This window comes from Callospermophilus lateralis, chromosome 14 (assembly GCF_048772815.1).
Source record: "Callospermophilus lateralis isolate mCalLat2 chromosome 14, mCalLat2.hap1, whole genome shotgun sequence".
NCBI classification, from domain to species: domain Eukaryota; kingdom Metazoa; phylum Chordata; class Mammalia; order Rodentia; family Sciuridae; genus Callospermophilus; species Callospermophilus lateralis.
The window spans coordinates 38278912-38294960 of record NC_135318.1 but is presented as its reverse complement, the minus strand read 5'-3'; the positions used below and the strand labels follow the sequence as shown (position 1 = coordinate 38294960).

Sequence of the window (16049 nt, the reverse complement as noted above, 5' to 3'; positions counted from 1 at the left end):
TAAAGCAATTAGAGATCACTTGTAATTACTTTATAGGAATCATTACACTGAATAAATATCTTCTTGTGAATACACACACACACAAATTGTGCACGCATGTGCCCCCAAAGAACGTAGCAGATATCATAATTTGCCATTTTATAAATAAGGACACACAAGCTGAGTTCCACAATGACATAAAACTAATTGATGACAAAACTGTAACTAAAATCCATGTCTCCCATTTTTAGCCCAACATTCCTTATGTAAAACTAAGTCAGGTCCTTAAATTAAAAATACAGAAAATGAAAAGAAGAATGAAAACAAAGAAAAAATATAATAAATAATAGGGTATTAAATTTGCCATTTTCCTTGAAATTCTGGCACATAATTAGTAAAATACATATAGTTGGACATATTATGGAATAAGAAAGTGGCTCAAGTGGTAGCGCAGTCGCCTAGCATGCGTGAGGCACTGGGTTCGATTCTCAGCACCTCGTAAAAATACAATAAAGATATTGTGTCCACCTAAAAAACTAAAAAAATTAAAAATATTTTTAAAAAATCAAATTGTGGGACACTAACATACCCAGCAGGACACCACCTCATATTAGACTTGCAAATGTCATCACAGACAATGGCCTTAGAATGGTAGACCTGTTATCAGGCATCAGTCAAGGCAGTGCACGAAAACTAAGAACAGGTTCAGTTTTTAAAATAATAATATCCCCTTGCATTTTAACACTCATTAAAGACCAGGCACCATCCGCAGTGCTTTCTACACATTACCTCATCTAATCCTAATCCTCACAATCCTAGGAAGTAAGTATTCTAATTACCTCCAGTTTAGAAATGAGGAAGACGAGGCACGAAGAAGTGGTAGCAATGCTGAGATTCAGACCCTAGCAGTTTGACTCCACTGTTGTAATGCCAACTAGACAATGGTGACTGCTATTTTACAAAGTTATATTGAAGGGAAAAAAAAGCAGCAGGCTGGTGAAGGGGAAGCTTGAGAAGAGGAGGGAGAACTTGAGCTTTTTTTTTTTTCCTCCATTGCTAACTACTAAAAATTCAGGCATAACTTTATTTAAAATAAAGCACACAAGCAAGGCGCAGTGGTACACGCCTGTAATCCCAGCAGCTTGGGAGGCTGAGGTAGGAGGTGCAAGTTCAAAGCAAGTATCAGTAACTCAGTGATGCCCTAAGCAACTTAGCAAGACCCTGACTCTAAATATAAAATAAAATAAAGTATGTGAATAAATATAAAATAAAATAAAGTATGTGAACAAAAAAAATACGCAGTTTGATTTTTGACTTATATCTGTATAACCATCACTGGCAGAGTTCTAGAAGGTAAAATCCACTTATCTAGTAAGAGTAATATATTCACAGCAAAGAGAACACAGCATGTATAAGAATAAATACAGACTCATATTCCAAGGGCCCAGTGCAGAAAACATGAATGGCCAGTCTGTTCTCTGAAAATGAAATAATAGGACAATTTTATTTATGAGATTTAGGGAAAAAAACTATTTCTAATTGTGCATAACTCAGATCTGTTTCCTTTAAACTATGGAAAAATGATTCTTCTGTGTCAAAAAAAAAAAAGAAATATTTGACTGTTAAACCATAAACTAAATATTTAAACTCTATAGAAAATGTACAATTCTATGACTAAAAGAATAAAAAGATGAACTTACTTTTAGAAAGTTAAACATCACACTAAACTGCTACAACAGAAAGCCATTGTGCCATTTATTAGACAACATAAACTTGAGAAACTCACTTCACCTTTGGAACATCAGCCACATGGTCTACAAAAGGGATGAATATATATATATACCCTATCTTCCTTTTTCTGAGGCTGTTGTGAGAACCAGATAAGGGACCTACACAAAGCAATTTTGAAATGATAAATTATTTCACAAATGGAAACTGAAGTCTCATAATTAGAATGGACCCAAAGGGACAACAGGTGCATTTTTTATACTTTGCCCAAGGGAGGCATTGTACTAAATGATATGGGAGATAGAAAGAAATAAAAGATATGGTCCCCGTTTTGAAAAATTTGTAATTTAAAAGGGAAGATCAAATATGAAAAGATAATTAGGTCCAGGCGCAGTGGCGCACGCCTATAATCCCAGTGGCTCGGGAGGCTGAGACAGGAGAATTGCAAGTTCAAAGCCAGCCTCAGTAACACCCTATCTCTAATAAAATACAAAACAGGGCTGGGGATGTGGCTCAGTTGCTTGTGTGCCCCTGGATTCAATCCCCAGTACCAAAATAATAATAATAATAATAATTAGCAATACTAGTACTTCCTGCTCTTTAAAAAAAGAGTATAAACATTACAATCCATTATTAAATCCCAAGTTTTTAATTCTGCTAATATTTCAATGAAATTGACACAGGTCCATTAAAATAGACTGAAAATCATAATCTAGAACTTATATATCCTGTGTTATCATGAAGAATAAAACAGAGTGTCTTTTAAATAGGACATTAGGACAATATGGCATCTTTAAAGTATGTAAGTCATCCTATAAGTAAAATGTTTGGCAAATATTACATCTGAAACTATGGGACAAACTCTCTAGAAAAGGAGTTGGTGAACTAAGGTCTGCAGGCCAAACTGGCTTTCTACCTACTTTAAAGTTTTACTGGATCATAACCATACTCATCAGTTTCTGTATTGTGTACAACAGAAAGATATTAACAGTCGTAATAGATACTGTATAGCCCCAAGCCTAAAAGGTGTACTAGTGTATTATTTGGCTCTTTACTGAAAAAGTTTGGTAACCTCTGATCTATAAGTTCAAAAGGGAGAAATACCAGTTTAATACTAACTTACATCATGCAACATCCTACTTTTTTTTTTAACATTCTACTTTTTAAGTAATATTAACATACTTGTGAATAATGTGTTACTTAGTCTGTTTTTCTGTTTTGTTTTGGGAGGTTTTGGGGGGGGAGTTTTCTTGTGTGTGTGTGTGTGTGTGCATGCATGTGCTGGGGATTGAACCTAGGGATACTTTGCTACTAAGCTACATCCTCAGTTTCTTATTTTTAGACAAGGTATAACTAAGTTGCCAAAGGTGGCCTCCAACTTGCAATCCTCCTGCCTCAGCTTCCCAAACAGCTGAGATTACAGGAATATACCACCACACTGGCTAGAATCACAGCAATTTCAAACATAAATTAACCACGCCTTTCATTGGTAATGCAAAATGAAAGCAAACTGAAAAGACCACTTCGTTAGAAAGTAAAAATGAACATTCAAATAATTATTTAATATTTAATCTGATTATAATAAAACATGATTTGGATTTCTCTTTGGAAATGTTGTTGCTAAACTGAAAACTCAACATGGTTTCAAAGAAACTGCTTAACAGAAAATACTGCTTTTTAAAAAAATGTTTATTTAAAATACCTGTGTATTATTTAGTAAGTAGGAAAGGATAACAATGATTAGCTTTGCAGAATCTACTGCCATTCCAACTATACTATGTAGCATTTGATGCTCCCTGCATTTCAGCATCATTGCCACCACATGACTGCACAACAGAATGAGCAATATGTCAAATGCTGATAGTGCTGTGATCGGTCTGGTCTTTTAGATTTCATCTTCCTCCTCTCCAGCATTCACCACAGAGGGGAGGCAAACACAGTGTTTCTGTTTTAGATACAGTTCCAAGACCACCAGATGAGCTCTAATGCTGGTAGGAGATGAGTGTGGAGAATTCAATACATGTTGTTATAACGGAGAAACAACTGCCCTCTAGTCACCATTAGACACAAAAACTCCAAAAGACAATGCAGGCTATTTCCAGACGTTGCACATCAAGCTCTTCTGTTCCTTTCAGTGGAGGACAGTACCTCCAAATCCCAACTATGTAGCCCTCTTAATCCTTCTAAATCTCATTTTGTTGTCCTGAAAAATCTGATTAACTTTATCTTTATTTTGAAAGTACAGCCTTTCTTTACTTTGGCCAACCAGATCCCATCTGTCCTTCTAGAAGCCCACTTCTTACCTCTGATCCTACTTCCTCCATAGTTTTTTCCTAATTGCTCCTTGCAGCACATAGTGAGCTTGCTTCTCAGTTTCTTTGGCATTTATTAGTAATAAGACATCTCTCACTAAACTGTTCAATTTTAATTTCTTAAAGTTATTTATGTATGATTTCTGTACTCCTCTCCCATCTGTTAATATAAACTGTTCTTCGTGGTAGAGACTCCAATATACTTCCTTGTATTTCCTGCTTACAATGAAAGATCAATGCTGTGGATAGAGAAAGCACTCAAAGTTTTAGTCAATTAATCAAATTACTGAATATAAAGGTATTTAAATGTAACGCATCATACAACTATAAGAGACCATCGTCACTTTAACATTTCTTAAGACCCTTCTCCAAAGGATTAGAACCTCGTGGTCCTATTGGACACCAAGAATCCTCACATGTCCTGAGAATGCTTCTCTAATAACTAGTGCCCAGACCTGTTCTGTTTAACTTCGGTTCTGGAGTAGTCCAGCATCACCCAGGCCTATCACAAAGCTATTTCTCTAGAGACACAGAGTAGTGGTGAGCCAACTATGAACTCTCTCACACCACCCTGACAATTTCTCATAGGACAACTGGTCAGAGATGAGGGATTTATAGTTTTCAAACACAAACTGTTGGAGGGCTTTGTGGAGAGTTTTCAGTGAGTCACCCACATGCATTGTTCATTTAAACCTCAATCATCTGGGTTTAAATCATTTTTTACATGGCTGTTTTCATGCAATGGACAGTTTGACATTTAAACATGTTTTATAACCCTATAAAATGAGCCTTTAAACATACAGCTTTTCTTCATTAAAAAGTTATGTGGGCAACAAGTAACCCTAAGCCTCACCTAAACTCTGATTCAAAGCTTCAGAATGTGCTAGGTGCCTTGGCACATGCCTATAATCCCATCTACTCCGGAGGCTGAGACAGGAGGAGCACAAGTTCAAGGCCAACAAGGGCAACTTAGAAAGACCTTATCTCAAAATATAAATGAAAAGGGCTGGGGATGCAGCTCAGTGACAGAGTGATTGCCTAGCATATGCGAGGCCCTGGAATCAATTCCCAGCATCTCTCTCTCTCTCTCTCTCACACACACACACACACACATACCAAAAAAAAAAAAAAAAAAAAAGCTTCAGAACATTGAAGTTATCTGCAGATATGAATTGCCTTACCTGGCCTTGATGATCCCTAAAACTCCTTCCAGGTATAGTATTTAAGTATATTAAAGTGTTGGGAATACCACCTGGTCTTTCTCTCGGGCTATTTGCTTGTTCCTATGCCAGGAAGGGATAAAGCCATGTGCAGGCTACTTACTATGCACTACTGTCTGGGTTTATTTTGTCACTGATGCAGGAAAAAAAACTCCTCTTCAACCCAGCCCAAAATGGAACCTTTTCTCCTGCTCCTGCTCTCACGCAGGGAAACTCACGAGGACAACTACCCTCAACCCTTGCAGTCAAGCTACCCGCCATCAGTGATTGGATGGGTAAGACACTGAACTAAAGAGGAAGAGTGGGCCAACCCTTGTCTTTCTAGGACCTAGCTGTTCACTATTCAAAGTGTAGTCCCTAGATAGCTGCAGCAGCACTGCTTGGGAACAGAATCTCACACCCAACCCCAGAACCACTAAAACAGGATCTGCAGTTTAGCCAGGTCTTCAGGCGAATCACACAGATATCTACATTTGGGACGCACTGATCTAAGATCTAAACAAGCCCCGTTCAACAAGGTAGATTTAAATTTATTTAAAATAAATAAAATCTAAAATTTAGTTCCTTATCCACACTAACTTCATTTTGAATGCCAATTACCAAACATGGCAAGTAGTTAATCTGTTAGACAGCACAAAGAACATTTTCATTCTCATGGACAGTTCCATTGGATAGCACTGAACACAAAGTTGTTCTTCAAACCAGCTTCAATATCAACCCAGCTCCTGAGGCTACTTCTCTCACAGCAAGGAGTGATAATCAGATTCCACCAAACCTCATTATCTGAACAAAAAACACACTGAACCAAACTGACTCTTTCCCAATAGAAGTAGCTCTGTACTCAGAGGATAAGTCTAAAAAGTTCCCAATGGAGATCTCCTTCACAACTAAAAGAAGCATTAATTGCAAAGTAAACTGTTAGAGAATTAATGAATGTTTGGCTCTCCTATCAGTTTATACTGCTTCAAATAAAGATTCATAAAGTACCAGAGGGCTGTGTGCAGCTGCACATGCCTCTAATCCCAACAGCTTGGAAGGCTGAGGCAGGAGAATCACAAGTTCAAAGCCAGCCTCAGCAACTTAGTGAGGCCCTAAGCAACTCAGCAAGACTCTGTCTCTAAATAAAATATCCTGTACATCAGTGATGAGTCAACTCAAAGAGAAATTAAGGAACTTTTCCCATTCACAGTAGCCTCAAGAAAAATAAAACATTTGGGAATCAACTTGTCAAAATAGGTGATACACCTCTACAATGAAAACTACAGAACATAAAAGAAAGAAATTGAAGAAGACCTTAGAAAATGGAAAGATCTCCCATGCATAGGCAGAATTAATATCGTCAAAACAGCCATATTACCAAAAGCACTATATAGATTTAATGCAATTCCTATTAAAATTCCAATGTTATTCTTCATAGAAATAGAAAAAGCAATCATGAAATTCATTTGGAAAAATAGGGGGCTCAGAATAGCTAAAGCAATCCTTAGTAAGAAAAGTAAAGCAGAAGGCATCACAATACCAAGACCTTAAATTTCACTACAGAGCTACAGTAACAAAAACAGCATGATATTGGCACCAAAACAGACATGAAGACCAATGGAAGAGAATAGAAGACACAGAGACAAACCCACATAAATACCATTATCTCAGACTAGACAAAGGCTCCATAAACATATGTTGGAGAAAAGATAGTCTCTTCAACAAATGGTTCTGGGAAAATTGGAAATCCATATGCAGCAAAATGAAATCAAGCCCCTATCTCTCACTCTGCACAAAACTGAACTCAAAGTGGATCAAGGACCTAGGCATTAGACCAGAGACCCTTGTACCTCCTAGAAGAAAAAGTAGGCCCAACTCTCCATCACGTCGGCTTAGGAACTGAGTTCTCCAACAAGACTCCTAAAGCACAAGAAGTAAAATCAAGAATCAATAAATAGTATGGTCTCGAACTAAAAAATCTCTTCACAGAAAAGGAAACAAATCAAGAACGTGAAGAGAGAGCCTACAGAATGGGAGAAAATCTTTGCCATCTACACCTCAGAGCACTAATCTCCTATATAAAGAACTCAAAAAACTTAACACCAAATAAATAAATAACCTAATCAGTGGTGCCAATGCCACTTCACAGAAAAAATACAATTGGTCAACAAATATATGAAAAAAATGTTCAACAACTCTAGCAATTAGGGAAATGCAAATTAAAAACTACACTGAAATTTCATCTCACTCCAGCCAGAATGGCAATTATCAAGAATATAAATAATAAATGTTGGGGAGGATGTGGGGAAAAGGTACACTCATACATTGCTGGTAGGGCTGCAAATTGATGCAACCACTATGGAAAGCAGTATCAGGATTTCTCAGAAAACTTAGAATGGAACCACCATTTCACCTAGTTATCCCACTCCTCGATGTACACCCAAAGGACTTAAAATCAGCATGCTACAGTGACACAGCTGCAACAATGTTTATAGCAGCTCAATTCACAAAACTGAAACCAACTCAGGTGCCCTTCAACAACTGAATGGATAAAGAAAATGTGGAATGGAATATTACTCTGCCATAAAGAAGAATGAAATTATGGCATTAGCTGGTAAATGGATGGAACTGGAGACTATCATGCTAAGTGAAATAAACCAATCCCAAAAAAACCAAAGGACAAATGTTCTCTCTGGTATGCAGCTGCTAACACACAATAAGAGAGGTGGAGAGAAGAACAGAAGGACTTTGGATTAGACAAAGGGGAATGAAGGGAAGGGAGAAGGGATGGGAAGAGGAAAGACAATGGAATGAATCTGACATAACTTTCTTATGTACATATATGGATACACAACTAGTGTAATGCCATATTATGTACAACTACAAGAATGGGAAGTTATACTCCATGTATGTATAATAGGCCAAAATACATTCTACTGTCATGTATATCTAAGAAGAAATCAAATAATAGAAAGGAAGGAAGAAAGAAAATACAAAAAGTGCTGGGAATGTGGCTCAGTGGCTAACCACCCCTAAGTTAAGTCCCTAGTACCAAAAAGAAAAAAAAAAACTAGTTTCAATAATAGAGAAAGCATGATGGCACATGCCTATAATTCCAGCAACTTGGGAATCTGAGGCAGGAGGAGCATAAATTCAAGGCCAGTCTGAGCAACATATCAAGAACCTGTCTCAAAATGTAACAAAAAAGGGTCTGTGGTGCCTCAGCAGTAGAGTACTCGCCTAGCACGTGTGAGGCACGGAATTGGATCCTCAGCACCACATAAGAACAAATAAATAAAATAAAGTTATTGTGTCCAACTACAACTAAAAAAAATTAACAAAAAAAATTTAAAGGACTGGGGAAAAATGACAAATTTAATTTTTAGCAAAATTATTTAACTAATACTTTGCTAATACCACTTCTCTGCTCCCCCTCTCCATTTCTGATACCATTTCTTGAACTTTGATCTTTAAAGTTTAGCATGTGCTATGGTTAGAATGTTCAGGGTCACCCAAAAGTTCATATCTAAAGGTTTGGTCTATAGGGTGGCCACATTGGGAGGCTCTGTGGACCCTGGGGTCTGTCTGTCTGTCATGATGGTTCAAAAGGTAAGTAAGTGCTTGCTCCCAAGTACTCCTGCCATTGTCATTCACCATATGCCATAAGTATCAAGGGTGAGCCTTTACTACGCCTTTCACTGTTTGGGCTTGGAACTTTCAAAACTGTGAACTAAATAAACATTTGTTATAAGTTAGCTGCCTCAGGGACTATGTGGCAGTAACACTTACTTACTAATATAATGTGCAACAAAATCACAGTAGTTTGTTACAACATAGACTTGCTGGGTTCTACCACTAGTTTCAGATTCAGTAAGTCCAGGGCAGACTCAGGAGTCTGCATTTCTAATCCATTCTCAGATAATAGGGGTCCAGGACACACACTTTGAGAATCACTGACCTAGCACAACACAAATATTAGCAAGATCTTGAGACTTGCTCACACATGGTACAGGCAATACTGTCTTGATTAGCTTTCCCTTGCATCTTTACCTAATAACTTTGAAAACCTGTCTCTACGTACCTTCTCCCTCCCTTAAACTACTGACTCTGACATTTTAAAAGCCTCTAATGACTTCCTAGTTGCCCAAACCACTGGAGTCTTCATCTCCATTTTTATCAACCTTTCTATAACACTTTGTTTTAGCAACCTGTTGGTTCCTAATTCTGTCCTGTATTGGCCTCCATGGTTCATCTTTTATCTAACCATATTCTCAGTGTCTTTTATGGGAGCTTCTCAAAACTTGGTGGGGTTTTTTTTGTTTGTTTTTGTTTTTTGGGTGTGTGTGTGTGTGTGTGTGTGTGTGTGTGTTGTCGTTATTGTTGTTTTTAAAACTTTTTAGGATGAAAAATTATTACCATAGTTCTTAAGCAAGGAAAGACCCTTTCCTGAATTACAATCTGAGATGTACACCAAAGAATGAGAACATTTTTCAAAATCCTTGGATTAGGGATCGTGCTTACTGCTCTTCTGATATGTAGGCTTCCTTCTAGAGTAACAGAAAATCTTTTTCCTTAGTATCCTAAATAAAACAAAAGTACAGAATAAATAGATTTCAGTATCATCTCACAATTTCTGTACCAGGGAAGGTAATAAAATGATTGACTACCCCTTGCATAGGCACAGGAATGAAGAGGGCATAGAACTCATCTAGAAAATGTCTCACACCGGAATTGACAGGGAAAAGCACATGAAATTTTTTGACCAGTCTCTGTATCTGGTGCTGTAAAATTTCTATAGCAATGCAATGTAAAAGAATGAGAAAAGGAGCTGGGCACAATGGCTCACACCTGTAATCCTAGCAACTCAGAAGCTAAGAAAGGAGATTCACAAGTTCAAGGCGAGACTCAGCAACTTAGCGAGACCTGTTTCAAAAAAAATTTTTTTTAATGGGGTGGGGGGCTAGGAATATAGCTCAGTGGTAAAGAAATGATCAGGCCCGATAAAGGAGATGGTCCCAAGTTTGACAAACTTCCTATATTCCCCTTAGCATCCCTCCTCCTGGCATATCCTTCCCATGAGTGTTCCCCACATTTCTACCCAGATTAACTCTCAAAGTTCATCTTTATGGGAATTACTTTAAAACATTAGACTTTGTCCTCACTTTTAGCCAGGTCATCTCCATTAGAAATTTTCAGCAATTACCCCTAAAATCACCTCAAGCTAATGTGTGAATCACCTAACTTTAATGTGCCCTCCATCACTACATTTTATGATTGCATCTAGCCTTTAACACCCGCTTTGTTCCAAAGGGCTCTCTGTCCTGTCAATCTTCATCTGTCAGTGGCAGTTGTAACTCTTTACCTCAGAACTTCAGGGTCAATGCTGAGTCCTCCCTCACTCACCAAGTCCAAAAGAATGGATGAGACCCAAAGATGAGCACCTTAATGCACTCTTTATATCTTTCATCAGTTTAGTGCTATGAACAAAGCATTCACTCAAAAAGGAAGTAATCTAAGAAGTATTTTTCTAATTATGGTTCCTGATTCCAGCCTCCCCTCTCCATCCCCAAAATCACTAACTTTATTTAACCCTACATTATTCTCCCCAAAACTATTCCAATAGCCTACTATTTAGTTACCTTTTCATCAATCTTGCCCCATTTCAACCCATACTCCATACAGTCAGCAGTTTCTTTCCTAAAAGTAATGTCACTCCCCAACTTAAAAAAAAAAAAAAAAAAACATAACTCAAAAGATAAAGACTACAGTGGGTGCGGTACAACATGCCTGTAATCCCAGCTATTTGGGAGGCTGAAGCAGGAGGGGTGGAATATGGAGGCCAGCCTGGGCAATTTAGACTCTGTCTCAAAATAAAATAAAATGCCCAGAGATACAGCTCAGTGGTAGGGCACCCTGAATTCAATCCTGGAGATTAAAAAAAAAAAAAAAAAAAAAAAAAGATAATGTTCACACTTATTATTTGATATCCACAACTCATGATCCAGTCCAAATTGCTTACCTCTCCAACCTCATTTCACCACTCTGCCATTTATCTTACAGAGTCTAGAAAGCTACTACCTCCTCCTTCCACCTTCCCTACTCCCTAATCTAAATAACTTTTAGCCTTACTCCGGGAGGACTGCCTTGGTGCTCCCTTTGAACTAGCACTTGTTATACTGTATTATAATTATGTACTATGTTTGAACTTTCTCTTAAAGGTGACCCGTATAGCTAGAACCCTGCCTCACTCAATGGACCCTGGCATAATGTTCACAGGTAGTCCATTAAGTATCTGTCCACTAAGTTTTTTAATTACTTTAGGAGGCTATAAAATTATTTGATCAATGTAGTAACTGCTCAAAACATTTTTGCAACTCCTCTTTTGCCATTTGGAATTGCTTTCTGAGCTTGTTTATTCTCCAAAAAAGAAAATCAGTCCCTTTATACCCACAAAACATTTTCAACCAAATATAGTAGAGGCAACTTTGAGCACTGCCATCCTCCACCCTACCCCCCTTCATTGTATGGATTGGCTCCAAACTTTTGGTCCTTTCAAACAAGGAAATTCTCCTTCAAAGGATGAAAACTTGCCTTCACTGACACTGTGTCACAGGATCTTAAGATGATTTCAAATGGTAATGCAAGAAAGTTTTGCAGTTGGAATATGTGTAGTGCCTCAAAGGGCTCCTATTTGATGGTGAAGACTTAAGTGTTTATGTTTAGATACGGGTTTTATTTTTCAAAAATATTTCATTTCACTTTGCTGAATATCTGTTGAATGAAATCCTAAGGGGGGAGGGGGTGGGGGGGAATGGTACATCTCAATTTCTCCAAACTGTAAAAAGGGGGCTAAGTCTTCCCATTGACTCCATGAATGCCAAGATTACTGAAAATTCAGCTTAATGACTGCTGAATCAATTTCCAAAGATCAAAGCGCTTTAATAACTTCATTAAAATATTAAAGCAGAAACACCCTACTCAGAAACTGCACCACCCTTGTCCAAGGAAGGAGTTCCACCATTTAAGACTGATGCTGTAAACACAAAGGAGCAGGTCCCTATTTTGCTTAATTCAACATGTATGGAGCAACTGCTGGTTGTTCTGTCCTATTCCTGGTGAATGAGAGGAGAGGAGAGGAGAGAGGGAGGGAGGGAAGGAGAGGGAAAGTGAGGAGAGAGGGAGAGAGGGGGAGAGGGCACAGCCCTAGTACTCAAGCTGCAAGCTGTCAAAATCATTCCAGACAACATCTTGCGAGAGCACTGAATACATTCATAGCCATCCATCTCTAGTGAGGCAGTTTACACGAAAGACACTATTTACCCTCCCAAATCGATTTAGGGGCAGAAATGGCTCTTAATCATCCCTAAGGGAAGGGAAGAACAACGGTAGATCTTCCCCATCACTTGGTATGGGAAAAGTGAGGAAGCAGCTAGGGAAGGGGTGGTCCAAACCTTTCTCTTCCCCTCAGGGCCAGAAGCCTGGATTTCTGACATCCCAGTGCCAAGCCCACTAGTTCAGTAAGAAGGAACAATCAAACTCCAGCTCATTTCTGCAGAGACGCACACAGAACCAGCCACCGCCCGGCCCCATCTCGTGGGAGCTGCAGGTAGAGGCAAGGTAATGGTGGACAGAGAAGGTGGAGGGGAGGGGCGGGGAGGGGCGCGCTTGCGTCCCCTTCAGCGGTCCCCCTCCGTCCCGATAAGTCGCTGCCAAGGCAACCCAAAGCCGCAGGGCCAGGGACCCCTTACTCCCCGCCCACGATGGGTACCTTCGAGTACTCCTGAGCCAGCTTCTGGTACTTCCCCTGCAACTCTGCCGAGGCCATGGCCTCCCCCGCCCCGTCCAGGCCAGGCTGTCCAGGCCGCTCAGTCCCGCCCCCCGCCCCCAACCCCAGACCCGCTCCAGGACACGGCTCAGCCAGCGTCTGCTGCTCGGCCACTGCCGCCGCGCCTCCTCCTCCGCTTCCGGGTTCTCGGGGTGGGAGGAAGGCGGAGTGGGACCGGGGGCGGAGCGACCACCGGAGGCGTGTCGACGTCCCGACGTCACCGCCCCACCCTTACGCCCCCGAGCACGTGCGCGCGCCGCCTCGCTGGCGCGCCTGGATTCTGCCTCTGAGAGCAGAGGGCGCCATCTTGGACCACGCGACAAGATGGCGACCCGGAACGGAGACGGGGCGTATCGAGAAGGGAAGCGACTGATGAGTATACAGAGTGGGTGGGGGACGGAGAAGTGAGACCGTGGTTGCGGAGAGCAGAGGACCGGAAGAAGAAACATTCTAAGAACATCAAAAATTCTAACCTACCCCGTGCTTCCCAGTTACTATGGCAACCGACTGGCATTTGATGGTTACCTTATTCCTAAGGAGCGTGGACAGAAAGACCTCTGTATTCCGCTATCTGGTTCTCCGGAGATGGCAGCACGGGACATGCCCTGCACTGTGACCTATCAGACCTACCCCAAATGTATAACTCTTGCTGCTGCCACTTTCTCTTGTTCCAGACCAGACAAACCCTTACTGTCTTTTTTTGTATTTTGATGCTGAAATTTCTTTTGTGTCGGTTCTCTACCCAAGCCCTACCGCCCGCCCACCCCTGTCCCCGGAAGCACACGTTAGAGTCTTTTTCAGTGAATTGAGTAAAAGGCCGTTAGGAAATTGCAGATGTTTTCTGCCAAGCAAGCAGATAGAGTGGAGTTAACAGTAAAAAAAAAAAAAAAAAAAAAAGGAAGCAAAAACTAGTCTGCCTGGCATATTTTATGACACTTTTGCTTGAATTACAAACTGCATCCACTCATTCGTTTTAATGTTTTTTAGAATTTTAATAGGCATTGCATTTCATTGCAACATTGAAATTTTCATCAATAAAGAAATGGATAAATAGATATAGGCTACATATTTGCCATGAATTACAATATGGATATTAAAACTAATGACTAGATTTGTGTGTATCTGCATTTGTATCAACAGGGCAAAAGGCCATGTTAAATATAAAAAGAAATTGCATTTTACTATAATATAGGTACATTTTTGAAATAAGTAATATTTGTATTGTTTGTGGACACACAAACATGTACTAAAAATACAGAAACAAGAACTGAAAGGGATACATAAAATTCTGGATACTGGTTGCCTCTAATGAGAAACAGGGTGAGGAAACTGGGAAGAAGAAAGGAATGTAAACTTTACTACGGGGTGTGTGTATTTTGTGTGTGTATTGGTTACTGGGCATTGAACCCAGGGGTGTTTTACCATTGCACTATATCCCCAGTTTTTATTGTTGTTGTTTGTTGTTTGTTTTACACAAGGTTTTGCCAAATTGCCAAACCTGGCCCCAGACTTGTGATCCTCCTGCTTAGTATCCTGAGTTGCTTGGATTGTGTCACCACACCCAGCCTAAACTTTATTTTTATTTCCTTAATTTTTAAAGTAAATATGATAGGGTTAACATTTATTATCTAAATAATAATAGAGATGTTATATTAGCACTTTAGAATGCTTGAAATTTTTCATGATTAAAAAAACTGTTATATGAAAAAATGTTAGACATTAGCAATTAGGGAAATACAAATCAAGAATACATTGAAATTTTATCTCACTCCAGTTAGAGTGGCAGCCATCAAGAATACAAACAACAATAAATGGTAGCAAGGATGTGGGGGAAAAAAGAACACTTTTACATTGTGGGTGAGATTTTAAATTAATACAACCACTATGTAAATTAGTATGAAGGTTTCTCAAAAGACTAGGAATGGAACCACCATATGACCCAGCTATACCTCTCCTTGGTATTTATCCTAAGGAATTAAAAAAGTCATCATACTGTAGTGATACATGCATACCTATGTTTATAGCAACACAGTTCACAATAGCCAAACTATGGAACCAGCCTAGGTGTCTTGTCAATAAGTGAATGGATAAAGAAAATGTGATATATACAATGAAATTTAATCCAGTCATGGTAAGAATGAAATTATTTCATTTGCAGGAAAATGGTTGGAACTTGAGAACATTAAGTGAAATAAGTCAAACTCAGAGAGTGAAAGGTTGTATGTTTTCTCTCATATGGGAAGCTAGAGAGGAAAAAGGAAAAGAAAGGTGTGAGGCTAGGGAGAATGTCATGAAAATCAAAGGGAGATCAGTAGAGTATAAGAAAGGGACCAGGGAAAGGGAGGATAGGAGGAAAAGAAAAAATATAGAGGGATGATATTGGCCAAATTGTATTGTTATATTGTATGCATGTATGAATATGTAACAGGGAATCCTATCGTTATGTATAACTATACTGCACCAATAAAAAATATACAAGAAGGAGGGGAGGGGAGGGGAGGGGAGGGGAGGGGGTATGGGGGCAGGAAAGATGGTGGAATGAGGTGGACATCATTACCCTAGGTACATGTATGACTGCACATATGATGCGATGCTACATTGTGTACAACCAGAGAAATGAAAAGTTGTGCTGTGATTGTGTACAATGAATCAAAATGCATTCTGCTGTCTTATATACCTAATTAAAATAAATAACTTTTTTAAAATATGGAAAAGAAAGAAAAAAAAAAAACCTATGTTATCTTGGTGTACTTTGGCTGTAAGCCAGGAATTTTATAGTGAAGGACTAAGGCTATATCCTTTGTAATGTGTAAGAGGATTATAGACTTCAAAATGTTTATAATTCTTTTTCAAAATGTTAATAATTTTCAACCGATGTGATTCTGCAATCTTTGTAATGTTTTGAATAACCAATTAAAAAAATGTTAATAATTTTCAATTTGCTAATAATCAAGTCCTACTACCCAAACTTTCAGAACAATAGTTTTTAAAATTGTTAGTTTTCTG

The 16049-nt window shown here is 39.0% G+C and overlaps 1 protein-coding gene across 1 annotated transcript in view; it reads right to left on the bottom strand.

Annotated features, from left to right (window-relative positions):
• Window positions 1-13049, bottom strand: part of Ppp1r21 (protein phosphatase 1 regulatory subunit 21) — a 66855-nt gene extending 53806 nt beyond the window's left edge. The window contains exon 1 of the mRNA XM_076832733.2: window positions 12987-13049. Within this exon, the coding sequence (XP_076688848.2) occupies window positions 12987-13043 (57 nt within the window). The 5' untranslated portion in view covers window positions 13044-13049. The remainder of the gene's footprint in view (window positions 1-12986) is intronic.
• Window positions 13050-16049: the final 3000 nt, after the last annotated feature.